The sequence below is a fragment of the Erigeron canadensis genome, chromosome 6 (genome assembly GCF_010389155.1).
Source record: "Erigeron canadensis isolate Cc75 chromosome 6, C_canadensis_v1, whole genome shotgun sequence".
In the NCBI taxonomy this organism is placed as follows: domain Eukaryota; kingdom Viridiplantae; phylum Streptophyta; class Magnoliopsida; order Asterales; family Asteraceae; genus Erigeron; species Erigeron canadensis.
In genome coordinates this window covers 8,585,338-8,610,933 of record NC_057766.1, presented here as the reverse complement: position 1 = coordinate 8,610,933, position 25,596 = coordinate 8,585,338, and the positions used below count along the sequence as shown (strand labels likewise).

The following is a 25,596-nucleotide window of genomic DNA, read 5'->3' as shown; positions in this document are numbered from 1 at the left end:
ATGATGATATGACACCAATAAACTAAAGGGAAAATGTTTTGTACCGCAGACTTTACCCAAGCTTAGGTACTGCCACTTTAAAAAAAGTTACAAATTAAACCTTTGAATTTGATAAACATACATAGCCCCCCCTGAATTTTACATAACCTCCCCTGAATTTTACATAATTCCCTCTGTTTTACTTAAGTTAGGTACTACATGCTTTACGTAACTGTTTGAGCATGGATTGTCGAGCTCAATCAAAAATGGATTTAACCACGAAAATCATCAAGATCTCCTCAATAAGAGTGCAAACCTACTAAGCTCTTGACGAACCTAAGGTGAATGATGATTTTCCCAAAAAGATGTCTCGATCTTTGGAGGATGTGAAATATGAATGATTTTGATGAATGATTGATTGAGAATGAGTTTGAATGAATGTGTATTGTATTTGAGAAGATATGATATAGAGAAAGGGTATGTATTTTTCTTGTTCTCTAATTAGAGAAACCTTGTGACCCTTTTTTGTATTCACCCTTGTAAAGGGTATATATAGATAAAATGGGTAAGTGTGTGTCTATCCAACAACACCTTTCATCCACCTCCAAGGCTCGTCGATCTTCACAACGTTCCTTCTTTAGTTGACTCTCTCTCTCTTCTCCTAGCCTTAAAGGCTCGATCAAGGTTCTCTTTTAGATATAAGCTTCAAGAGAGAGAGAGAGAGAGAGAGAGAGAGAGAGAGAGAGAATCTTACTTTCTCAAGGCTTTGATATATTTAAATTTAATATATATATATATAGAGAGAGAAAGAGAGAGAGACTTCCATAAAATAAGGATTTGTCCAACCTTGACCGAAATCTGTCTCTCTTATCTCCAAAGCCTCTAAATACTTATATAAATAGGGCTTATATAAATGGGGCTTTGTTTGGTGATATCTCACCATAGTCAGTAACCTTTCCCCTAAACTAAAATATCAACATCAAAAATAATGGTAAATGTGGTTCAACATGAATTAGTTATCGATATTAGTTGCAAAGTGAGTGAACCAACTCCACTTAGATGGGTTGGCCAGAGGTATCTTTTAAATCCACTATATGAGCCTCGGAGGTGAGTTTATTCCAAGGTCTCAGGTTCGAGTATTGGGTTTCTCATCTCAAAGTATTTTCTATTAGGAGGGGGTTGAAGGTCCAGCAAATTGCTGGTTAAAATTACCTCCAGAACGTCTAAATCTAAACTAACTTTAAAATAAAATAAAATACTCCCTCCGTTCCATATTAAATGTTTAATTTTGACTTGTCAAGTCTTCTGCTTACAACTTTGACCATGAATATTTTTGTTTGTGTTATATAGCAGTTGATGAAAGTTGTATCAATGAAAAGTATACTTAAAACTCAATCCGTTCATATAATTTATATGAAATGTTATATAATACAAATGAAAATATTTACGGTTAAAATTAAAAGTAGAAAACTTGACAAGTCAAAAGTAGAAATTTAATATTAGACGGAGGGAGTAAAATAAAAAATTGCAAAGCGAGTGAAACACTCCGATTACCAAAATTATGTTATGTTATATTTTAGAGAGAAAATGAGTTCTTTATAAGAATAAATAATAATCTCTATAGAATGTCAAATCGTACATTTTGAAAAGTTTGGAAACGAAAAATATTTGTCGAAATTATTTATGGATATATATCATAAAATACAAAATATTCCAGTGTTGTTTTATTTGGCCCACAAGTTAGTGATAAATGACAATCACAAGCATTTCACTCTTTGAATAGTATTTCAAAATGAAAAATGGTCAACACATGTGAATATTTTCAACCTTAAAATCGGGAAGCTAGTTTGTCACTAAGTCTTCAAATCCCCTCTTTTTAAGGCAACCTTTGTGTTATACTGTTATTATAGCCTCATAACTACTTAACCTTGACTGCATAATTCTTCATTATTTTGAATCAAAATGGACTTTGCTTCACTTCCTTCTTTTTACTTTAGTGCACCAACAAGCCCCACTAGTTGCAACTTACAAACCCCAAAGTTTTACAGCACTTGGTCTAGCCCATTTCAACCATTTGGGTCGGGCTCGGGTGCAGAGAAGAGTAAAGTTGATGAGTTTCAGTTTGAGACTGGTCGGGGATTCGATGATCAATGGGACCAGGAGGATCAAGAGTACAAGCTACCAGCTCGAGCAAATTCATTTTCGACCATAGCGTTCGCAGATGAACTCTTTTGTAATGGTCAAGTTATGCCACTGAAACTCCCTCCAAGGCTTCAGACCTCGGTCCCTACGTCACCTAGGTCGTTTAGCTCACGGGTTAGGAACCCGTTTGGACAAAGGTGCACATGGAATGATGGTTTTGACCCTTTCTTGATTGCTTTAGAAAAAGTCAGTGAAGAACCAGAAGGAAGGGTGAGTGTCCATAGAAGGTCGCGTTCATATTCGCCATTTAGAGCTCGTAGCATTTCGTGCAGAGTTGCATGTGCCGGAGAATGGGACCATGGTCAAGAAAAGGAACCAAGAACAGTCGAGATGCTGGAACGCAAAGGCTCCATGTATTCAAGATGGGTTAGGAGTCAAACCATGGTCAAGAAAAACACAGAGTTGAGTATGCAACATAGCCCAACAGCCCGAACCATGATGAAAAGGCTTTTGTTAGGCCAGAACAAGCCCGTCAAGCCCACAAAGCAAAGTGATAAAGAATCAAAGTTGCAGAAAGTAAAGTCAGTGTTATTTCGGTATGCAGAATCTCTAAAGAAGGAAACCAGTGAAAGTAAGCAGTCAAGAGAAAAAATAACAATATCGAAAATGAGTCACTTTAAGCGGTTAAGCCTCTCATTGAAGACAAACCGAAGGAAGAAAGAATCAGTAGAAACCAAAATGGCTATTGTAAAACAAGATATGAAAGTGCCTCGATGTTTAGGTTATCCTTCGATTAGTCCACGATGGCTATAGTCTACTTGTATTCCTAGCAAAGAAATTCTTTCTGGCATGTTAACAATTTCCACTCTATGTTCTGTTTCTGATAAGTGATAACCATATATGTTTTCATGGATAAGGGTCAATATATCATACAGTCAACAAAAGTCAACATTTTTAAAGGCATTCACACATTAGCCATCTCATCAAAGATTTTGAGCCTATGACACGTCCATATAATATTTGATGCGTCCTATTAATTAAGAGGTAGAACAATTGTGTTGTAGATATCTGTCTTTTAGAATAAATACAGTATTGTGTGTGCAAAAAACAATAAGAAACAGAAATTGTAGTAACAAATGGGCAAAATACTACTTTATTCATAATTGGAAGCCAATATTAATACACAAGGGAATCTATATGGAGTATCTGTCACATTTGAATGATTAAATCATAATCATAATGTAAAAATATGGCTGTTCTAAATCTTCAAGTAGCCATGAAAAAATATATATATAATTCTACAAAATGAGGAATAATCTTGTAGATAATATTCTAAAATTCTACTTTTGGTAAGCTATAACATAGTTGACCTCTGTCATTCCAAGATTTCAGCAGGCCAAAATTGTTGCCACATAGAGATCTCATCTTTTTTACATAGTTTTCTGATTCCCCCATAAAAGCCATCAGCTTCATTTCCTTCTTCACGATGATCTCTCCTGTTGATCATTGTATGTCTCCATCGTGAACCAGGAGTATACTGGTTGAATTCTAGCACTACAGTATCTATTAACGCACGTATTTCATTAGTAAAGATAATGATAAATTCGGTACCAGATTTTCATTGCATTAATAACAGAACCTAATTTTTTAAGTTAAACAATTTCTTTTCGTTTAGAAATCAATGTATACCATCCTATTTATTACGATGTATAAGCCTATGACATAGGCCCTTAAACATTAAATTTTGAAAGTTCGTTCCTAAAATACTGCAAATATGTACGTGCAAAGTCCCTTTCTATATAGACACCTCAAACAGATAATTAAATGAAACCGACAACATGATTGCAGGTCCAAGTTGAATGATTATAACTTAACTTCAAAGAGTTAAAGGGAACACTACTCTTTTTCGAGTATGATTGGCATACACAATGGACCATACTCGATTGACATTACACGGTGCAATGTTTCAAAAATATTATGACAAAATTGAAAACCATACATGTTATGGGACCATTTTAAGATAGGGAAAGAATGGGTTGGGGATATAATGGTGACATCTGCCTAAGAAGTGTGGATGATAATCAAGATATGGGCCTTGTTGAATACAAGTGAACCAACATGAAAATTTATTGTAAAGTTTTTCCTCCAACATTTGGGACCATAAAGCTATACATATATATTTGTATAGTACATAAATCTTTATTGAGAGGACTCACCACTTTTATGGCAATGGCAGTAATTTTCATTACCATCACATGCTTCCAAGTGACCTACAACACCATACCACCAACCTACAACAACAAAGATTTATACATTTTATTACTATTCGACATCTTGGGAACACCAGGGAAAAAGTATCGAAATGGCCACAAGAGATAACAGTTAGGCCGAGTACATCAGAGCCAAAAACTCAACCCCGGGTAGCCTGAACAGGAATCCCTCTCCGTTTACCCGTTTATTAAAAATAGTGAATGAAGGGGATGTTTCATAGCTTAAAGAACAAATGATTACTTTTGATACAACTGTCTACCAAACTTTAAATTGCTGGCCATCCTAGGTTAAGGGACACTTTTCACAAAAAGTAAAAGTGGGTGAGAAATTATTGGTGGTATTCCAATAGGAGAGATTTAAAAGCAGACAAGATAAAATGGGTACAAAGTGACCCTTAAATTAAGTTATAATTATAGCCAACTAAAGAAATGAATGCGTCATGTTGTAAAGAACATCTGTTTTTCATACTTTTATAATAATAGTTATGAAAGAAAAAAGATTTTATACTACTTCTGACGACGTCATCGGACCTAGTAGCCTGAACAAGGATCCTTCTCGTTTACTTGTTTCATATCAAAAACTCATCCCCAAAAGTCATTGGATCAAAATATTAAGTAATACAGAGTAATTATATACAAGAAAGAAGAACAAACCATATGGGAATTGTTTGTTCTTTCTCCACTGAATCTCAATATGATCCTTTGGGCGTAAATCATTCAAACAATCGGAAATGTGAAGATCATGGGGTGAAGTATCAACTGGTGGCGCCCTTAGCCTATCCCAACTCACCCCACTCTCTATTGCAGCTGCCCGCCTTCCATGAGGCGGGTATCTGTACCATTTTATTAAAAAAAATTCAAAAAATAAAATGCAAGATTTTTAACTATTACTTTCATAAAATCGTTTCAAGATTGTACCTAGCGTGGAAAGTATCTGTATTAGAATCATAGCTAAGATCAGCATCATAGCAAGATAACATGAACCCAACATGCCCATTCTATACATCCAAAAAAATGCCAAAAAAAAAAAAAAAATCAAAAACATATCAATCAATCCAAGTATATCTAGCATATATATACATATATAATTCACAATAAAATTAAGTTGTAAAGTATAATACCTCACGGTTAAAAACCTGAGCAGGAAACCAAAACTTCCCTGTTTCAAGGGCTCGATAGCACGAAATAATCGAATCAATAGACGAAGAACTAGACGAAATATCAATCTTTTGTCTATCATCACAACTACTAGATCTTATTAACTTAACAGGCCACAGCTTAGACAAACAATCTATAAAAAGACCCTTTCCATTTTCACTAGCAAGAAAGTAACTGGATTCATTTTTCAACTTAACATAAGACTGCCATTCTTTACTAGCTGCCTTACCAAAAATTCTACCCCATCTTTTCTTCATATGTTGTTCCCAAAGATGATCACTTGAACACATTTCTTTCAAATAAGTACAAACACAAGACATTTTACATAGCCCATTTGGTTGAAGCTTTTCAAGAATGCATTCCAATGCCAAATCAGGCAAATCTAACAAAGAAATCTCACCCATTTTTTCATAATCTGATTCCCCTGTTCTAGTTCTTGTTATCTTGTTTCTTGAATAAGTAGTAGTGGTGTTATTTTTGGCAGTTTTGTGTTTCTTGAAAGGTTTTGCAGATGGGTATAAAAAAAAGGATAAATCTTTCCAAAAATAGAAAGAAAGTAACCTCATTTCACAAGCCCATGGTGGAAGTGGTTTAATGGGAAGTGAGTATCTAAAGAAAAATATGAAGGAAAAACAAGTAACAAAGATAAAAATCATTTTTTATATTGTATATATATAGTATAAGTATTATATATCTATAACCAAAAATCTTAACTTTCTTTGTTATAATAAAAGAAAGGCAAGATATAAAGATTACCCACAAGCAATAACATGTATATATATGTTCACCAAAAATCTCAAAGTCTTGCAGTTACTTTTTTAAAGAAAGAAGAAGCCCACCATAAGCTACTGTGGGCCTCATCTTCTTCGGTAACCAGAAGAGACTTTTGTTGGTTTATCTTTGTGAGTGTGATATATATAGATATATCTATATATCTACTTGAATGAAGCTAATGAAAGTTGAAGATATTGAGGAAATATTGCAGAGTGTTGAAAGATAAGGGGTCAAGACTTGCCTCATGAACCAATCAAAAGAGAGTTAGATCCAATATGGGTTATAAAAAATTAAAAATTATACAACTTTGAAAGAAACAAACAAGTTTGATTAAAAAAAAAATTGGAGAGTAGAAGCAAATCAATTAATTAATTAGTAGTAGTAAAAATTTTTAAATATTAAGGAAAACATATCAGGGTAGTTGAGATTATATACCAAGAATTAGGTGTAACTCAACAACGAACATGAAAGGATAAATAAGTTATAGGGAAAATGTGACGTAAAGCATGTCGTTCTTATCTTAGATAAGTAGAGGATTATGTAAAATTCAAGGGGATTATATAAAAATCAGGGACTATGCATGTTTATCAAATTCAAATGTTTAATTTATAACTTTTTTTAAAGTGGTAGTACCTAAGTTTAGAAAAAGTCTACTGTACGAATAATTTTTCTTAAGTTATATTATTTAAAATAGTAAATCATGTGTGCAGCCTATCCTATATTGAATTTCATATGTGGGTAAATGGAATTTTCTTTTAAAAATAGTAACTAGTGAATACTGATAGTATGTTGAGTATCTGTGTCATCTTCTTATATTAAAAGGGAGTGATACCTGTACCAGTACTATCAATTCATGTATTACTGACTTGTACAATTATATATAATACATATACGTTGTATTTCATTAATTAAAAGTGGTGTTATTAATATCAATACTCTAAACGGGTTTCTCTCTCTCTCCACTCTCTGCTCTCTCACCTCTAACGGCTCTTTCTCCTGGATCTTGGATCGGAGATTGAGCCTATGATTTCGAAATTCAGATCGTGTATTTGAGATTGAGAGTTTGAGATCGAGATTATTCTCATTCGGTTAAAGCTTCCACTCCGGTGGATCTAACCCTATTTTTTACACTCTTTTGGCCAGAGGTCCCTTACACTTCGATGGATCTAGAAGCAACCTCTCTATTTTATGTAGAGGTAAGGTATGTCTACATCTTAACTCCCCCGTATCCTGGCTTATGCCAGGATTGGATGTTCGTTGTCGTCGTTATATTATAGCTAGTACCTTTTTTTAAAAAAAATTAATGAAGACTTTTATTTTATGTTTTAATTCATAACATACAAATCAGTGAAATGAATAAAGAAGTTTTACAATATACAATGATGTATGATTGATAAGTTGAATGAATCATGGAAAAGAACATTGTTTTTGTGTTATGTGTTTTTTTTTGCTTTTGCGACATTTTCAATGTTTATCTTTTATTGGGACATATAATTGATTGGATTGGATTGGATGGATAGATGTCTCATGGAGAATAAGAAAAAATGATTGTTTAATTACTTTTTGTTAGTAAGGGTTTCGTGTGGATATGAATTCGGATATTATTCTATGCCAATATATGGAGTGGAAAAGAGTTTGGTCCATTTACGTAAAGTTAATTATTGGTAGTTGTTGTAGTAAATACATCTTAAGATTAGTCATTTTGGTAAAAAAAAAAAAAAAAGAAAGGTAATTTTAGTTGAGCATGTCTAAAAAAGTTACATTACTATTTAAATAAGTTGAGATATGAGATTTTTAATATATTTTACATATAAGGTTATGAGTTTGACTCAGGTGTTAACTCTAAAAGACAACCCTAATAAATTTTACATAATTTAGAGGTAATGCAATTAAAAGTCTGGCGCAGTTTCTATTTAAAATTCTCATTCTCTGGGCTCGTGCTGAAATACTTCTCTCGGGTAGATTAACTTACATTCAGGCATTCAGCCATGGGGTGAGTTGGTCACCATATAATAAAATGAAGTTTTGTTAACTATTTAAAAGGGAAAGTATCCCCTCAAATTACTAATAACTTGATGGGTTAAGTTAGAGTAGTCTTAACCCTTGATTTAAAATTAAGGGTTAAGATTAAATAATTATCTTTTAATTTTAACCTTTAATTTTAAATCAAGGGTCAGGATTTACCCAACTTGACTGGTCAAGTTGGATAACTTGAAAGAATCTATTTTCATTTAGAAAATTCACCCATTTTAAAAGGGAGGTGATCTGCACATCACCCACTTTTTACCATACACTGCTAAATTAATTATATTGACTTTTCCACCCTTTACACATTTAGTCCCTTAATTCCTAAAAATTCCAATAAATCCCTAATAAACCCTAAAAATTCCTGATTTTATTTACGTCGCTGCTCTCAATTTTTTCTTCAATAGCATGAAATATGGACACCATCTACGTACATCATAGTCTCTTTTTTCTTTATCTAACTATGACATGTATGTTTATGCGTGCCTCCCTTTTGTACTAATTTTGTTTATATGGTTATCCCTTTTCCTATTTATTTTCTTTTTTTCTTACGCCACACATATTCATGTTTTTGATAATTTTGATCCTACATTCTATTTGGTTTTTTATTCTTTTAATTTTTGGTGTTGGGAACTTGATTTAGAAACTATAAGTTCAAGCATTAAAAATAACTTTTATTTTTTCAAAAATTTCATGGAACATCGAGGTTGAAGGTTGGAGATGTGTGTTTGTTTATGATGTACCATTGTGAGTTTTAATAGTTAGTTGATTAGCAGTAGTTATCTTGACTTGTATGATATTTATCGTCAAAATATAATATTTTGTATTATCTAGCAAGATCCAAATTTTCGTCATATGAAGAGTTGGTAAAAACTAAAAAGTGCGCGAGAATTTTATTTTATAAAAGGATATGGTGTATCCATCCGTAATTCTAAAAAAGACAAGTTTGTCACTTTGCAATATGATCGAGATGGTTCATGCACACAACACACTTGATGTAATGTTTGTATTATTATATATGGTGGTAAAGTCTACCTTATTCAAAAGAAACGGGAAGAAAAATCCTTAGTATTTAGTTAAAGTTAAGGGACTAAATGTGTTAAGGGCAGAAAAGTCAATATAATTAATGTAGTGGTGTATGATGAAAAGTGAGTGGTGTACAGATCACCTCCCATTTTAAAATGGGAGGTGATATCACAATTCGCTACTACTACTCTTGATAAATAAAGAATAGGGATTGACTATTGTAAAACAAGTATTAAATAAAACAAACAAGACAAGATCTCGACTATTGAATCATGATAAAATTGATTCACGAAGATTCACGGAACACAAATATATATTCTTTTGTACGATTATTTTTATGATGCATGGTTATTTTCAATGAAAAGATCCTTATTGTTTATTTCTTTTACATTAATACTTGATTTATTTTTCTTAAAACCATAAAGAAAAATAATTATTTCCTTTTAAATTAGAGGATGCAAATGCATCGTGACGGTTTTACAATATGGAAAGCACCCGATATACTTTGGATATTCTAAGTATCAATAGGTTGTCTTCCACACACCGCGTTGGAGAACATAAAACGGCTTCGAAAACAAACATATTTACAAAAGTCACAAACTTAATTGGAAAGTTTTGTAATCTAGCTATTTCGCAGTGTAACAATATGGAGTGTGGGATAAGTGGAGGAGCCGTGCCATGTTATGGCCACACGACTTGTATGTCTATGATAAATTGTCCAGAGTAGTACTGTAGCATATATATATATATATATTTTTTTTTATTTTTTTTCTTTTTATGTTGTTTTATTTCCTTTTTTTTTGGGTTCCGAAATATAGATCCTTTTCATGTTTTTGAAAAATCATTTTTATTGTTTTTTCACATAGTAACTTTATATTATCACGGTTTTTATATTTTTGCCCCCTGTAACTACATTTTCTAAATCTGTCTCTGCGTGCAGCGTAACATGGACACATCTATAACTACGCCACAAGGCAGCATGGGCGGCGTAATATTGTGTCATGTGGTGCTTCCACGGGGTTTCGTTTCAAGATTGAAACTCGTCTAAAAATCCACCACAATTGTTTACTTTCATCATTGATTTTGTCGATAACTTGAATTATGATAGCTAATTAATAAAAAACAAAATGTTAACAACACTCGACACTTATATATTTTGAATCTGTTAATTATATTTATTATGTCTAAATTTGCAATAAGAAAAAGGCAACATAAAACACATGGTGACCACGAAAATCTACACCTAGTGGGCATGTGATAAAGGTCCATCATGCGGGGAAATGCGAAGGAATTGCTAGATTCACAATGGTCGGTTTTCACATAGCAAAAATAGGATATTTCATGTGGGATTATCTCCAACAGACGTTAAAATGGACGGCATTGGTCGATACTAAAATTATTAGTAAGAGTGTAACTTCTTTCATTAAATTTTATATTAAAGAGGTGATTATTTTTGGAATGACAAATTCCGAATAACTCTCGCTTCCCATCGTCAAAAAGTGAGAGTCAACTCAACAATGGAAGCCGGTTGTCATAACTAGGTCTCGCTCCATTTTAAATGTAACTTTTAAGGGAAAACCTCACTTACGATCCCCTAACTAGATTAATGGAGACCGCATTTGTATCTGACAAAATTTGAACCCTGTCTAACGGATAAGCTTTAAGAGACTCAGCTAGTTAAGCTGTATCATTGTCAAATAAAGAGGTGTTTGTTAGACATGTTTAATAAACATAATATTTTTCTTCCAAAATTAAACAATGCAATTAAATTGGTATGAAATAAGTCATATTTAGGTAAACTCTATTTTCAAATTTTAAATGTTTTGGGCTAGCTCTTGCTTGACAGGCCCGTCCCATGTATTTTGGAGGCCTTCGGTCATATCTACAAAATGACCTCTAAGGTCGAAAATATATATGCTCAAAAATCTCGTTAATACTAACAAAAACAATAATTATGTGTTTATGAATTAAATACATCATTATTTACTTTTTTAGCATTAACAATTTATAAAGAAAAGTTTCTACAAAATATAAATTGTAAAAGGGGATAACATATGTACTATGGACAGTACATAGTTTAGGTACTGCACAGTTAAAATTTAGGGGACATTAAAGTATATTTATATAACTCAAAGGTCTAATTTATAATATCGTTTAAAATTTTTTGATGTACGTAACATTGGGTTGTCTGCTCTACCCATCATTTCCCCAAGAGGCAATTATAATTATTTCACATTGAGTTAATAACATAAATCGTCCATGTGGTTTACTCAAATAGTCACCTTCCGTCATTTAATTTTCAAAACCTCAAGGACAGTCCTTTATAGGTGGATAAGGTTCATGTTCAGTCCTTTGACTTTTTGACCGTCAAGTTGTTTCCGTTAACCCCCTACGTGCTTCCCACGTGAGGGGTACTCCAGTAATTAGCCACACCCCACTACACGTTTTCTCTTTTTTTTTATACATATATATATACATCGAAAATCCTTTTTCCCCAAATCAAAATCATAATCCCTAAAGTAAACCCGACCCCTAAACCCAGAACCCAGGAAGAAGATTCTATGCTTGTCCTAACCAAGTATAATTTATACAATTTGAATTTCAATTAAACTTTTTGATCAAAATTCAAATTGGGGGTTTATGTGGAATAGGGTTCAAAGTGCAAATTCATAGGATGGTTTTGATCCTGCAATGTGTCAACGGGCTACTGATATCATACCAGGGTTGTTGAGATCGAAGAACAAACTTGAAGCAAAAATCAAAGAAAAAGATGGTCAAATCAAGAAATTGAAGTTCATGTTGGTGTTTGCTTCGATTGTCATTGTGTATCTTGTTTCTTTATTAGTAGTCTGAAGCAAAGTAATGTACTTTTTTGGATATATTTGTGTTGTATCAATTCTGATCATGAATGAATGGGTAATGGAAGTTATTGTCTTGACAATTTTGTGTTTTTGACTTGGTGACATACATACTGTTACTTATATATATACATTGTAGACATTTAATACCAAAATGTGCCACATTCTTGCAGTTTGTCAAATATAGCAGTTTGTGTTATTAGATACCAAAAATACATATAAATGTCATAATTGCAGTTCATTCTTGCAGATTTAGTAAATTAAATACTTATAAATGGTAAAAAAATAGATACCAAAATTGGCCAAACATGGCAGAAAAGCATATTGTCATACATAGCATAGGTTCCAATTTAACATTCTACATAACCAAATGTAGCAAAAGACAACACATAAATCTCAAATTGTAGCAGATTACACTAAAAAGTGTTAATATTACATGACCAGAAGAAAATGAAAGCAATTTAAACTTGTTTTTTCTTGGTGCTCATGAGATAGCATCTTTTTGTTCCACCTGGACTTGAAATCAACCTGTTTTTAGTTGTCCTGACATTGAAACTTTCTTGACTTGGCCTGGCCATACTTGCACTTGCTTGACTTGGGCCACCAGCACCACCTGCAGTTGACTGTCTTGTACCAGTAGCACCACCAGCACTTGATTGACTTGCAAAACCACCACCACCAGCACTTGCTTGACTTGTAAAACCACTACCACCTGCACTTGCTTGACTTGCAAAACCACCACCTGCACTTGCTTGACTTGGACAACCTTGTATACCTCCTGCTTGTCTTGGTTGGCTTGACTGAGTTTGATTTGGAGCAGTTGAATTGGCTTGACTGGTACCAACATTTTTACAAGACCTCTTGTTGTGGCCCATTCTGCCACATTGTTTGCATACAACTGATCTAAGTTTCCTGGATAATTTACCATTGTTTGACATTTGAACCTCCTCTGCAGTCTCTCTTCTTTTCTTCCTTGGTCTACCAACTGGTGTGTGGTATTTTGGTGGAATGATGAGTGTCAGGTGTTCAGGTGATTTGGCCCACATGTTCATTCTATTGGTTGGGTTAATGGTAAACTGGTACATAAGTTTCCATGTGTCTAACCTATAATAAGGGTCCACCCATGCTTCAACTGCATCATTTGCCACACCATTGTTTACCATATTGTAGTGAACAACTACTGCATGTTTGCAAGGCATACCAGTAATTTCCCACTTTCTACATGAACATGACATTCTGGTCATATCAACAACACATTGATCTCCCAGGGACCACTAACTTGATACTTATCAGTACCATTGAATATTGCTTTGTAAGACTCTGCCTCTGTTTTAATCAGTTCAAATATCCTAGTTGCAGTTGGCGTTAATGGACCCTTGCTCTTTGCTATAACCTTGTGCACATTGTCTATCCTAATCATTAAGTACTCCCTAATGAATTCTAGGCAATGGATTATAGGCATAGCCCTACCCTTAACCAATTTGCTGTTCAATACTTCACACATGTTGTTTAACAACACATCAGATTTTGCCCTGCCTGTAAAATGTATAAATAAAACAAACCTACTAAATAAAACAGTTAAATAATACTATAGTACTATAATTTGTATATAAATATACCTGTAAAATGTGACCTAGCCCAATGTTGAGGTGGGATCTTTAGCAACCAATTGTATGCAGCTTCATTGTAGTTTTTGAATTCCAGCATAAACTTATTAAACCCTGGGACTGTTGTTGCTATAGCACACTTCCATATATGGTTTTTGAAAGCTGTTCCCCTCCATTGCAACTTCATATTTTCATGTATATGCTTTAAACAATACCTGTGTTCAACACATGGAAAAACCTTTGCTATTGCTTGAATTATTCCCTTCTGCCTATCACTCATGAAAGTGTAATTGGACCTTTTATCTAGATCTAAATCATCACCTAAACACTCCAAGAACCATGTCCATGTATCTTTAGTCTCTGCTTCCACTAATGCATATGCAACTGGGTAAATTCATTACTTGAGTCAATACTAACAGCAGTAAGTGCTTGTCCAGGGAATGGACTAGACATAAATGCACCATCAAGACCCAATAACTCTATACCAGCAGTTTTGACCCCCTCTTCAAAGAACCTAAGCACACATAAATCCTTTTAAAGATTCTTTCATTAGAATCTGGATCCAATGGTGGTTCAACCTCCAACTTGATTGTTGACCCAGGATTTGAAGTATGCAACTCCAACACATAATCTCTCAACATATTGTACTGCCTAGTATAATCTCCTCTGAGTTGACCTTGTGCTGCCCTTTTAGCTCTTTGTGCTTTCTTCTTGGATAATCCAAGCTCAAACCTTCTTTGAAGTTCACCTTGTAGAGCCGAAGATGGTATTTCAGGATTTCCTGTAACATAAATTGTAAATATAAAACAATTAAATTAAAACATTAATTAAATAGTAACACTAACAGATATATGTTATACCTTCTATTTGTTGAAGAATACTTTTGCCAATAAACTTAGAGGTGAAATGATTGATAGATCTAGATTGCAGGCATTTGTGTTCTTCTTTGAAGGTTTTTACCATCCAAGTTTGCATACCATAAAGCTTGGACACTTGTAAAGCCCATGGACAAGTATATGTATTGCTTTTTAACTTCTTTCCTTTACCACCCTTATTCTTAATTTGAGAATCTTCCAACTGCCACCCCACTTGTATTTAATGGCCCATCTTCCAAAATTGTCCCCTTATCCTTTGTTTTATCTTTCTTTTTTGACATGGTGGACTAACTAGGCCCAACTGTCTTTGTCTTTTTTTGCTTTGGCCCAACTTTAGGCCCAAAAGCTTCATTAACAATTGGTCTAGCTCATGCATCTACATTAGATGGCCCAACTTTTGGCCCACCAGCTTCAGTATTGAACACTGGCATCTTGCCTTCACATACTACTCTAACCCTCTCTTTATCATTTTTCGCTATTTTTAATTCCCTCCTAGTTTCTATTGCATGTGCCTTGACCATATCCTTAACCTCCTTGGATGTTCCAAAAGTTTGTGACAAATGAAATCCAGTTTTAGAGATTACAACCTCCTCACTCCTCTTCTCTTTAGACATTTTTTTCAACAATCTATTCCTAATCTTATTCACATCATCATCTGGGTCAGAACCACTTTCAAACTCATCATTATGTAGTACATCAACATCTGGATCCTCATTACTATCTTCAACATGTTCCTGTCTACCAACAGCCCCACCCATAAACTCTACATCTGCATCAACATGCAATTGAAACTCTCTCATATCCACTTCCACATCCTTTATCTCATTATCCTCATCAACAATGTAGTCAGTGACGGAACTTGAAATTTTATTAGGGGGGGGGGGGTCAAAATGTTTGTATGTTAAGATAGTATATTAAACAGAATTATACAACTATTAATTAAACAGAATTATACAATTATTCATGATAAGTATATAGATGTACTCATCATCACTTCAGCTTTATATCTATATAACTAAACAAATTATACAATAAACAACTTAAATGTATGTCTTTTAAGTGATGTTTAAAATTACATATAAATTTGTATTTTCTACCATTATGTATATAGGTGTTTAATAGCAGGAAAGTGGAAACTATAAATGAAATATATAAAAAGTAAAAAAGATGGGCATCAAAGAGATAGATAAAAAAAAGGGTAGGTAACAATCAAATATTCAAATAGATAAAAAGTTAGGAAAGGAGTTACAAGGCTTGAACCTTCGTAGAAGAGAACAGAACCACATTACATCTTCACCTATAACCAGTTGAACTACCTAAAGTTTAATAAACATTTTGCCGAATCAAATATATAATCGCTAAGGAATGGATATTTTGGAGGGGCTAGAACCCCCTCCTGTCCTCACTAAGTTCCGTCCATGAATGTAGTCACTGTCTTCACTATCTTCACCCTCTTCATCCTCTTTCTCAGTTTCATGACCCTCATCATCCTCATTATCATTTTCACCACTGTAACTGTCAGTTACAATTGCCTTACCCATTTCATTCACACATGCATTCACATTGACATTATCTTTGACATTTCTTAAGTTTTGTTGAGTACTAGGGGTTAAAATAGGTTCCTCATGCCAATCAAGCAATACCTTTCTATAAGTGCCACTATTATTCTTTGGTCTAGTCTTAGGTTTTTTAAATGTAGCTGTATCATCATCTGGCATCTCTTCTATAACAACATTTATTTTTCTTGGCAAGAAATAACCCTCTAAATTTGACATCCCATGTTCAATGTAAAGACTTATAAGGTTGGTCTTCTCTACATAGTTAGACAATACATGGACATCCTGGTCACTCACTAAAGGGTGTAAGCCATCATCTAATGAATGCCTAGGTTTCAGAAAGTGATAGAACATTAGCCTAAATCCCGCATAATGGAGTCTAACTCATGAACTGAAAACTTATCGATATTGATACAGTCAGCATGGTCAATATTGCCTCTTTCATAAGTCATGTTTGGCCATTCCATGAAAAAACCTCCATGGTGCACCTTGAAGGAGAACAATCCAGCATAACAATCTACAATGTATAAGAAATACGTTAATAAAACCCCAAAAATTGTTTACTTGTTAAAAACCCTAAAAATACATAAAATATAAACCCTAAATGTAATAATACTCACGATACATATTATCCAGATCCCATAAGTGATCTTCACCATGTACACGAATTGTATATAACGGGCATGACATTTTGGTGTTGCAAAGTTAATGTTGGATCATGGGTTTTAGGGATTGAAACCGATTGAAATGTATAAAATGAGGAGTTGTTTTGATTTGGGGAAAAATGATTTTTGTTATATATATATATATATATAAACAAAAGAAAGAGAAAACGTGTAGTGGGGTGTGGCTAATTACTGGAGTACCCCTCACGTGGGAAGCATGTGGGGGGTTAACGAAGACAACTTGACGGTCAAAAAGTCAAATGACTGAACATGAACCTTATCCACCTATAAAAGACTGTCCTTGAGGTTTTGAAAACTAAAGGACGAAAGGTGACTATTTGAGTAAACCACATGGATGATTTATGTCATTAACAAAAATATATCAAATTTTATGAGTTGTTTACCCATTTGGATTGCAGGAGACAATTACGTTCATTTAGCTCGCCCTTATATCAATATACTTGTTTTCTGTATTACTACGGAGTATTATTTATATTGCCTGAGTTTATAAAAGAGAATATGAAACAAATCAACTAAGATAAAAATGCATTACAATTAGTATATCGACTCGATCACTCGAAGTCATGAATGGGCCTTAAAAAGGTCATACCGTTTTTTAAGTATCATTAAATGGCTATGGGAATTTTGGACATGGAAACAAAAAATAACTTACATAATACTAGATAAAAATGAAAATTTTGATGCCCCACATATATGGTGTAGGTCCTGTGCAATTGAGTTGCCTGCATACTTCAATCACCGCTCGAGATAATTTAAGGGTTCGCTTATGGATTCAGCGGCGGAACTTGAACATCCCTACAGGAGGAGTCAAATTTTTTTCTAAATCTAATACATATCTATATCTTAAACTTTTGAGAGGGGTAAATACACATATATTTTAATTTTCACTATAAAATATTAAATAATTGCTTATTGTATCCCAAAATTCTGGAGGGACCAGAACCCTTTTTGGTCTTAGTGATCTTCCACCACTGTATGGATTAATTATAGAGGAGATCTACGTATATTGCTTAATTTGCGAGTTTCTGAGCTGTTGCAATATCATAAGATCTTGAGGTCGAATTCGTATCGTTAAAAGAAACTTAAATAAGCTAGTTCAGATGACAAATACAACTTCTTACAATACAACACCTACCAATTGATAGATACGACACTTGAATTGTTTTGTTACAGTCACGCTTAAGCTGATTTTTCACATGACACACTATGACTCATCTCAAATTATGATATGGGCATCTACAGTTTGGGTATCATCATAATGTGTTACGTGCCCAGTGACTTCTCCTCCTTGCGTAGCATAGAGTATATCGTGCAAGGATAAAGACGGTCTACCTTTTGCCTTGTTGTCTTATTGGAAGTGTCACACATATTTGATCTTTTAATGAGACACTACACCGCTGGTTGAGAGCAGCTAGCTTTGAACACAGTGAGAGTTGAAATCATGGTGACTGAATCGGGTCAAACATTAATATCTGGTTTCATTTGTCTTAATAAATCTAACGCCCGTTGAAGGCAGCATAAGCAGCTCTTAAATTACCACACTATACCTGTTGCCATTTCAACCCGATTCCTGATAGTGACATTGTGAAACAAACGAATAAAACAAACCGATCAGGTGGGCCCCTTGTTCAATCATCAGATAAAACAAACGAATGTTTCCTCATACTCACCAACTTTCCGATACAACCCAATTATCAAAGTCCAAGTAAAAACATTTCTTTCAGACATTTTATCAAACAACATAAGTGCACATCAATAAGACCAACTTTGCAGTAAAATTCAAGTAACTGGGTTCCTAAAAACTCAAGTGAAACTCAGCCCTGGAAACAGCCATATGTCCATGAAGTTGAAACCCAATTGCAGTTTATGGAAAATGACAACAGTTTTTAAGAATGAAAGCATAGGATTGAACACATCGATCAGGGTTTTTAACATCAATTGAAAACATTCTAATTATACCATTCTATTTTGAACATAACTAATAGAATGTAAGTTGCTCTCCTATTTAAACAAAACTGGAGAACACTGTAACTTGATACTACAAAGCCTCAATAAAAAATGTATAAGATAACACTAGACCAAAATTCTAATAGACGACGCGATGTTACTCAATTCATCCTCAGTTACCCTCTTCCACACCCCATCAATCATCAACCGATTGTTCACTTCTTCAAGAGTTCTTTCATCATCTTCAATGCATTCATTCTCCTTACATTTCTTAACATTTGAATTATCCAATGCGTCTAAAGGACAATCAGCTTCTCTCTTGCCACGAGACTCGTTTACTACCAACTTCTCACAACGCTCTTCTAGATTCGCTTGTTCATCTTGATCATCAACGACGTCAAGAATAGGAAAAACACCCGAAGAATCAATATCAGAAGGTAACATACCAATCGGGCATGACTTCCATGATTTTACCACACTCCATCTCTTACTCTTCTTTTTAGTCACCCCAACAGTTTCTAGCTTATGTTTTTGAGATAGTTTTTGTTTAAAAAACTCCAACTTCTTGGCTGCTTGATTTATAAACTTCTCTTGCTGGTTGTAAAAGCTTTCTTGATCAATCGAAATAGTTTCATTCATGGTATCTACGTATGGCGTTTGTAGGGATGCTAGCTTGTTGAGTTTCTGGACAAAAGTGTGATTTCCAGTTCTTTGTGCAAGAACTGAGACTGCGGTTGCTAGATAGTTGTTACCAAGTGAAGATACTGTGAGACATTTTCGCAGGATTTGTACAAGATCCGACTTAGAGAGAACTTTTTCTTTTGGTGAACTTACGGCTTCTATAGATGTAGATTTCTGGTGAGAATATTTTAGATCCATTAGGTTCCCTACGAGCCACTGGAAAAGGGAGGAAAGATGCTCTGTTTGGTGGAGTCCAGGATTGTGCTCTGGCTTGAGGTGTTCTCCTTCTGGTACACATACAAGAAAACTTTATCAGAAGTGGCAACTTACAGTGGCAACTTACTCTCTTGGACCCAAATACAGACCAGCTTGGGTTTTGAAAATTTTAAGACAACGGATAAGATAGCTAATATGGAAATGTTATATAGGTCGACCAGGTAAGACAGGTTAAAAGTCACCAATAATGTTCTCAAATTCTTAAAACCTCGTGCACTGTGAATCGCATCTAAAGAATGCGAGTTTTTTTTTTTATTCAGTTGTATATGTCAAACTTAAGTTATACTCTCAATAATGCATGAGAATCTACGCAGACTAAAGCACAATATCATACTTGCAAACTAGAAAAACTTCACCTTTTAGAGTTTCACGGGTCTCGATTAGTTGAACTACAGCTTTCAGAAGGCTTAGAAGCATCTCTGGTTCTTTATTTGACAACTTCATAACTAGGGGTTTCCAATCATCAAGTTGAGTAGTATCAGCTTCGAAATTTTTAGCTTGAGAGCTGTCTGAAAGCTCCATCAAATGAGCAGACTTCTGTGCCTTCAGCAAGAAGTCCAATAAGATTGATACAACTTCTGACGGGAAGGAAGAATATAACTTGAGAACATTCTTAGATTGTTTACTTTTGTATTCCTTTAAACCTTCATAATATAAACAACCACCATCACACATTCAATACATAAACGCTGAAAAGCAGAACACGTGCATAAAATAGGCATCATTATTTGAACATACTATGAAAATTCAAATGAAATATGATGGTATCGCTAAAAATTTAGAAAGCTGAAAAACATAAAAACATCAACTTCTAGATTACTACATCTGAACATAAAAAGCATTGGATGGAGTAAATAAAAAGGAAACCAAAATACTGGAAATGAATTAGCAATAAGTTTATAAAATATCTTAGTGATTTGATAATTATGCCTTTATCTGAACTTCGAATATGTTGTGTCTATTCTTATTCCACAACTACATTTTTCTAAGTAAGGAAAGCATTGCCACAGGAAAATCTGGGAAAAAAACTATAAAATCTAATAATAGCAACATCTAACAGAAACTAATACAGAAAGAAGGAATGATATAGGGAAATTGAGTTGATACCTTCTGATAGTTAAACTTTGAAAATAGATTAGAAACGGGATAAACAAGACATTGACACACAACTCCTTCTTATGCCTTATCATATACATATTCGGAATGGATTTTAACACTTATTAATTATTTCTTATAAATTCTAGGGCATACAACTTTTGACTTGTAAAAGGTAAAACTCTCCATTGAGCCATTTATAAGAGCTGTACTTGAATCACCATAGGGCACTGAAGAATATTCACAGAACTTTCAAAGCCTGATTTTCAATTTTGGTATTTGGTCAGACTGGCTAAATTGATAGGCGACAGAAGCCTTATTTCATGTAAAATATAAATGTTTTTTCAAAGTGTATCCATCTATTTGTAAGATGTATATTCTATATGTTGGTTGCGTAAAGTCCGCTTTAGTTGTCTAAATAAACATTGCTTTTGCACATAAATCGGGTACTGGAATTGCCAACAAAATGCTTCAGCCATTTCTAACAGAAATACATATCATCCATGGTTCTGTACAGCTTAGAAATCCTACTCTAGATAGTACAGTTTTTAGTTAATCTAGTGCATTTATATGTAGAACTAAAAGTAAATCATATTTGAAGATGAAAACTTGAAATCTATATAGTAGTTATGTCAGTTCTGCACACAACAAAGGACTTTGCTATCTATGGTAAAACAAATATGTAAAAAGTGGAATATCCATTTTGGGGGTGGAAGAAAAGTTAAAAATGGGAGAATTGAATAAACAATATATATACATATATATACATGAGGTGTCACCTGCTTACAACTCATCAACAATTACTTTGACCAATGAACAGAAGATAGAACATTATGTATTAGCTTATCTAAAAGGAAAGCATGACAGATCTTAATAAACTTGCGAGCAGTTTCCAGCAAAGATTGATACATCACTTAAGCATATAGCAAATTGTAAGTAATTTTAGCTGCCAATGTTAATCAAGAAAGAAATATGTGTAGTGGATCTTATTTTGCCAACTAATAGTAGCAAACAACCAAATTCAAAAAAACTAAATACTAAACGATCCATAAAAACATGAAGATAACTTAAAATTATTGTTAGATATCATATGGAAGATTAAATTTAAACATGATGCATGCTTACTTTTTCCCCTCAATGAAAAACCTGATCTTTTGACTCCCTTCACATCCATACTAGATGCCAATTTACGTATCCTAGACTTGATTTCTTTTATGCAGTTGGCAGTTTTATCACTGGGGTAAAGAATTGCCATCTTTTGGGGCTCCCAATAATAAGCTTTCAACCAATCAAGTGCCTGAGATTAGCGTATAGAGTAACAACTTAGGAGTGTCAGAATAATTACCTTTGAGCGTAAATCATTATATACATAACAGAATGCAGAACTGAAGTTGAAAGAAAACATCCCGAATTATCAACAAAAGTTATAACACAGACATGTATTTGGAGGTGTAAGTTACTAATCAAGTGTAACCCATAATTAGCTTCATCAAGAATTATTGACTATATTATGTACCAGTCCATCATGATGTGTAAATAAGCTCCTAATATAATCAGCTAAATCAACACAAGGGAGAGAATTTGATATTGGTTGCTGAATTCAACACCTTAGGCATTGAAGCGAAGGGTTCAACTTCAGACCCTAAGGTGGAGACTATGATTTTCGTTGGCTTGCGTGAAAGGGGGAGAACATAGAAAAAAAACTTAGGTGGAAGGATAGCATTAACTCTGACCTTAAGGATCTTTGCTTGTCCATGGACATGATTTCTGATGGAGATACCTGGAGGATTAGAATCAGGATAGATGTATATATGAAATTGTAGCCCCTTACTTTTAGGGTTAGACATCTTATGACTTTTAGTTGTCTTAGACTTAGGACTTTAGGAGAAGCATAACACACTTATCTGCCCAATCCCTATGTTTGCCCTAAGTTTTTTTGGATATGTAATAAACTTATACAACATTAATCTCCATGGAGAAAACCCCCACAAGACACGGCCAGATTTTGATCCCTGGTCAATGGGTAAAAAATCCCCATGCATCCACAGTAGTACCTAGGCAATTGTTAGTTAACCTAGGCCTAATTGGCATAATTTTTCCAATGAGATAGAACACGACAGAACATTAACTGTTCCCAGTAAATGCATTTAAATAAACAGTTGTAAGTATACTGTTGGAATAACTCTTGTTTATCCTATACCAAAACGCGGTAAATAAAGCTATGGCTTACACATCAACATAGATAAACCTTTGACCTCTTTTTCTTGGGCGTCCCAAATTCTTAGAAGCAAAACTCAACACTATAACTTTACCTCAAAGGTGGATTGTGATAAACAACCAAAGAAGCTAGACAATACAAGCATGACAAAAACATAGTTTTGGTTATATACGTCGCATATTCAAAGAGAATAGTAGCAGCATACGCAAAGAACATGAAATAAGATACCAGTAGCATATACCTTTGTAGATGCGTGCCTGACCAGCTTTAGTGAAGGAAGATCACGATGCGAACTCTCTGTAAAAATAGTAAACTGATTAAGACGTTTAAAGGAAACCAACAATACAATTGACAACAAAATGTAATATCTAGTTGCTCTCATATATTAAGAAACCCACAGTAAAATCCTAATGATGAACATACACCATGGATTGTTAATGAAAAAAGTTTATGATAGTAACACCTCTTTTTCTATAAGAGAATCACTAAAATTACATAGCAAGAAAGAGATAATAATAGTTTAATGAGCATGAACTAATAAATATCAGATCTGAAACCAACGATTTAACATTATTTACGTATAAGATAATGGCTTCTTACCATGACGGATATCAATCAGCATACGTGGAATACCAATAACATCAGCCACTTCTGCAATTGAAAATTTGTTCTTGTCACGAGTCTTCTCCACAATACCATTAATAAGCCTTCAAATGTAAAGTTTCATCGATTACATTACAAAACATCATAATGGCAGATACAACTAATAGTACAAACAAGACAAAAACTCGAACCAATAAATCAAAAATCTTTGCTAACCGAAAATAAAATACGACAAAATCTTTACCTCATAATGGTCATACAATATAACATTGTCAACATATCATCTTCTAACAAATCACTCGGAGATAAACCTTCACGAAAATGAGGATCCTTTCGTTGTACTTCAACAATGGAAGCAGTTACTTCGATAATTACCGGAAGACATCCTCTACTTCGCCAAGCAGAAATCTAACACAAAATTTCAGAAAATAAAACAAAATTCTAACTCTGCCTATCTCTATACATCTAATACTTCTAATATCTAATACTATATTATAAAGGAGGACCCTCTTTTTTGAAATTCTCAAAAGATGAATTGAAGTACCTAAATTGCCCATGTTTTTTATTCGCTAATTTAAACATCTCTATCAAATATACCTATAATACCCTTAAATCTCAACTAATCATTTTTCTCTCTCTTCTCAAATCTCAACCACTCATTTTTTCTCTCTCCTCCATAAATCATTTTATTCCTCTAATAGGATCTTTTATCTCAAAAACCGTATACCGATAAATTATAAAAATTGTATAGGTGTTGTTAAAATTTCGTACTCTTTCATTAGAGATGTTATTCGATATACTTTTGACGAATTTTCAAATTCGAGGGCGTACGGCTAAGGCATTTGGCTATCACACTCTATGCCTTTATCACCTCCTATTACCTACCCCCCACCATCTTACCGCTGCAACGCGCGGGCACTATCTCGCGTATATAACAAAACAAACATAACATAAAAATATAAATAAGAAAGTTAGTTAAATTATATATATAATCGCTTACTCTACGAAAAGCGGGGTCCGGCGAAGACGAAAAAAGGGAGTCTTTAACAAAACACCAATCATCCCAACTTATCCATGGAACTAACTGATATTTTTCTTGCCTCAAAACTTCAGTGCTAGTTGTTTCCTTAAACCCTACCTCTACTTCTGACGTCATTCTACTGAAAATTAAGAAAAAAATTTATCAAAACTTTTTATAAAGGGGTTTAAAAGGTTTTGCTAAATGTAGCTACATTCCGGTGATTAAATATTTTTGGATAAGAAAAGTTAGGTTATTCCAGAAAAAAATAATAAATGGATTACAGGAGGAGGAACTCAAAGGTTGCCGCCCAAGTGATAGATTCGTCAGGCGTTTGTACACAAGGCGTCAGTGGCGGTAGAGGCGGCGTCCAGCCGTCAGGAAGGAAAGTGAAAACACGATATTGAAATTTTGATAGGAGTGTTCATTATTTGGTTTTACCCAGAAACCCGCCCCAATTCATGTGTATTTGGTCCAATTGGTTTTGGGTTATTAGGATTTGGGTCCGTGTTTTTGGTTTGGATGTTGGTATTACTCTAAGCAGCATGGTTGAATCAGTGGTAAACACTCTTGTCTCTGGAAACAGAGGTCATGGGTTTGATCCTCATCCCATGCAAAGGTTGGAGGGGCTTTTCTATCATTTAGGTAGATACTGGAAGCAGTCTCTCTACTTAGGTAAAGGTAAGGTCTGCCTACATCTTAACCTCCCCCATACACCTTCGAGGTATTGGGGCTCAAAACCCGCGGAAGGCGGCACTGAGCAGTTACTTACTTATGTTGGTATTACTCTAATATGTAACTT

General features: G+C 34.1%; 4 protein-coding genes across 5 annotated transcripts; 1 reads left to right on the top strand and 3 right to left on the bottom strand.

The window, feature by feature from the left end:
• The first annotated feature begins 1,852 nt into the window (after window positions 1-1,852).
• On the top strand, window positions 1,853-2,971 carry LOC122604741. Its single transcript, XM_043777610.1, has one exon. It carries the CDS (start codon window positions 1,942-1,944, stop codon window positions 2,932-2,934), a length of 993 nt encoding a protein of 330 aa, XP_043633545.1. The 5' UTR covers window positions 1,853-1,941; the 3' UTR covers window positions 2,935-2,971.
• Window positions 2,972-3,258: 287 nt separating this feature from the next.
• Window positions 3,259-6,485, bottom strand: LOC122603058 (F-box protein At2g32560-like). Its single transcript, XM_043775672.1, has 5 exons — window positions 5,513-6,485; window positions 5,310-5,389; window positions 5,046-5,224; window positions 4,338-4,412; window positions 3,259-3,684 (listed from the first exon to the last, which is right to left on the bottom strand). The coding sequence occupies exons 1-5, from the start codon at window positions 6,203-6,205 to the stop codon at window positions 3,497-3,499; spliced, it is 1,215 nt and encodes a 404-aa protein (XP_043631607.1). The 5' UTR covers window positions 6,206-6,485; the 3' UTR covers window positions 3,259-3,496.
• A 6,987-nt stretch (window positions 6,486-13,472) lies between these two features.
• Window positions 13,473-15,514, bottom strand: LOC122604263. Its single transcript, XM_043777151.1, has 4 exons — window positions 15,121-15,514; window positions 14,354-14,620; window positions 13,852-14,223; window positions 13,473-13,768 (listed from the first exon to the last, which is right to left on the bottom strand). The coding sequence occupies exons 1-4, from the start codon at window positions 15,512-15,514 to the stop codon at window positions 13,473-13,475; spliced, it is 1,329 nt and encodes a 442-aa protein (XP_043633086.1).
• A 3,325-nt stretch (window positions 15,515-18,839) lies between these two features.
• On the bottom strand, window positions 18,840-25,215 carry LOC122603287 (pre-rRNA-processing protein las1). Of its 2 annotated transcripts, none has more exons than XM_043775955.1 (8): window positions 25,079-25,215; window positions 24,777-24,936; window positions 24,021-24,184; window positions 23,774-23,880; window positions 23,415-23,470; window positions 22,081-22,252; window positions 20,217-20,504; window positions 18,840-19,871 (listed from the first exon to the last, which is right to left on the bottom strand). In XM_043775955.1, exons 2-8 carry the CDS (start codon window positions 24,930-24,932, stop codon window positions 19,030-19,032), a joined length of 1,785 nt encoding a protein of 594 aa, XP_043631890.1. In that variant the 5' UTR covers window positions 24,933-24,936; window positions 25,079-25,215; the 3' UTR covers window positions 18,840-19,029. The 2 variants fall into 2 exon arrangements, with proteins under 2 accessions (XP_043631890.1, XP_043631891.1); XM_043775956.1 differs by having other exon boundaries at window positions 24,777-24,933.
• Between the last annotated feature and the right edge of the window lie 381 nt (window positions 25,216-25,596).

Coding starts and splice junctions, on each gene's coding strand:
- LOC122603058 (XM_043775672.1), bottom strand. CDS start 6,205: ATGATTTTTATCTTTGTTACTTGTTTTTCCTTCATATTTTTCTTTAGA. Junction 4,413..5,045: donor GAACAAACAATTCCCATATG/GTTTGTTCTTCT, acceptor TTGTTGTTGTAG/GTTGGTGGTATGGTGTTGTA. Junction 3,685..4,337: donor CTGCCATTGCCATAAAAGTG/GTGAGTCCTCTC, acceptor GTGCGTTAATAG/ATACTGTAGTGCTAGAATTC.
- LOC122603287 (XM_043775955.1), bottom strand. CDS start 24,932: ATGACGTCAGAAGTAGAGGTAGGGTTTAAGGAAACAACTAGCACTGAA. Junction 23,881..24,020: donor TATTGTATGACCATTATGAG/GTAAAGATTTTG, acceptor TTACATTTGAAG/GCTTATTAATGGTATTGTGG. Junction 19,872..20,216: donor GACCCGTGAAACTCTAAAAG/GTGAAGTTTTTC, acceptor TATGTGTACCAG/AAGGAGAACACCTCAAGCCA.
- LOC122604263 (XM_043777151.1), bottom strand. CDS start 15,514: ATGAGAGAGTTTCAATTGCATGTTGATGCAGATGTAGAGTTTATGGGT. Junction 14,224..14,353: donor AAGGATTTATGTGTGCTTAG/GTTCTTTGAAGA, acceptor GAATTTACCCAG/TTGCATATGCATTAGTGGAA. Junction 13,769..13,851: donor GGCTAGGTCACATTTTACAG/GTATATTTATAT, acceptor TACATTTTACAG/GCAGGGCAAAATCTGATGTG.
- LOC122604741 (XM_043777610.1), top strand. CDS start 1,942: ATGGACTTTGCTTCACTTCCTTCTTTTTACTTTAGTGCACCAACAAGC.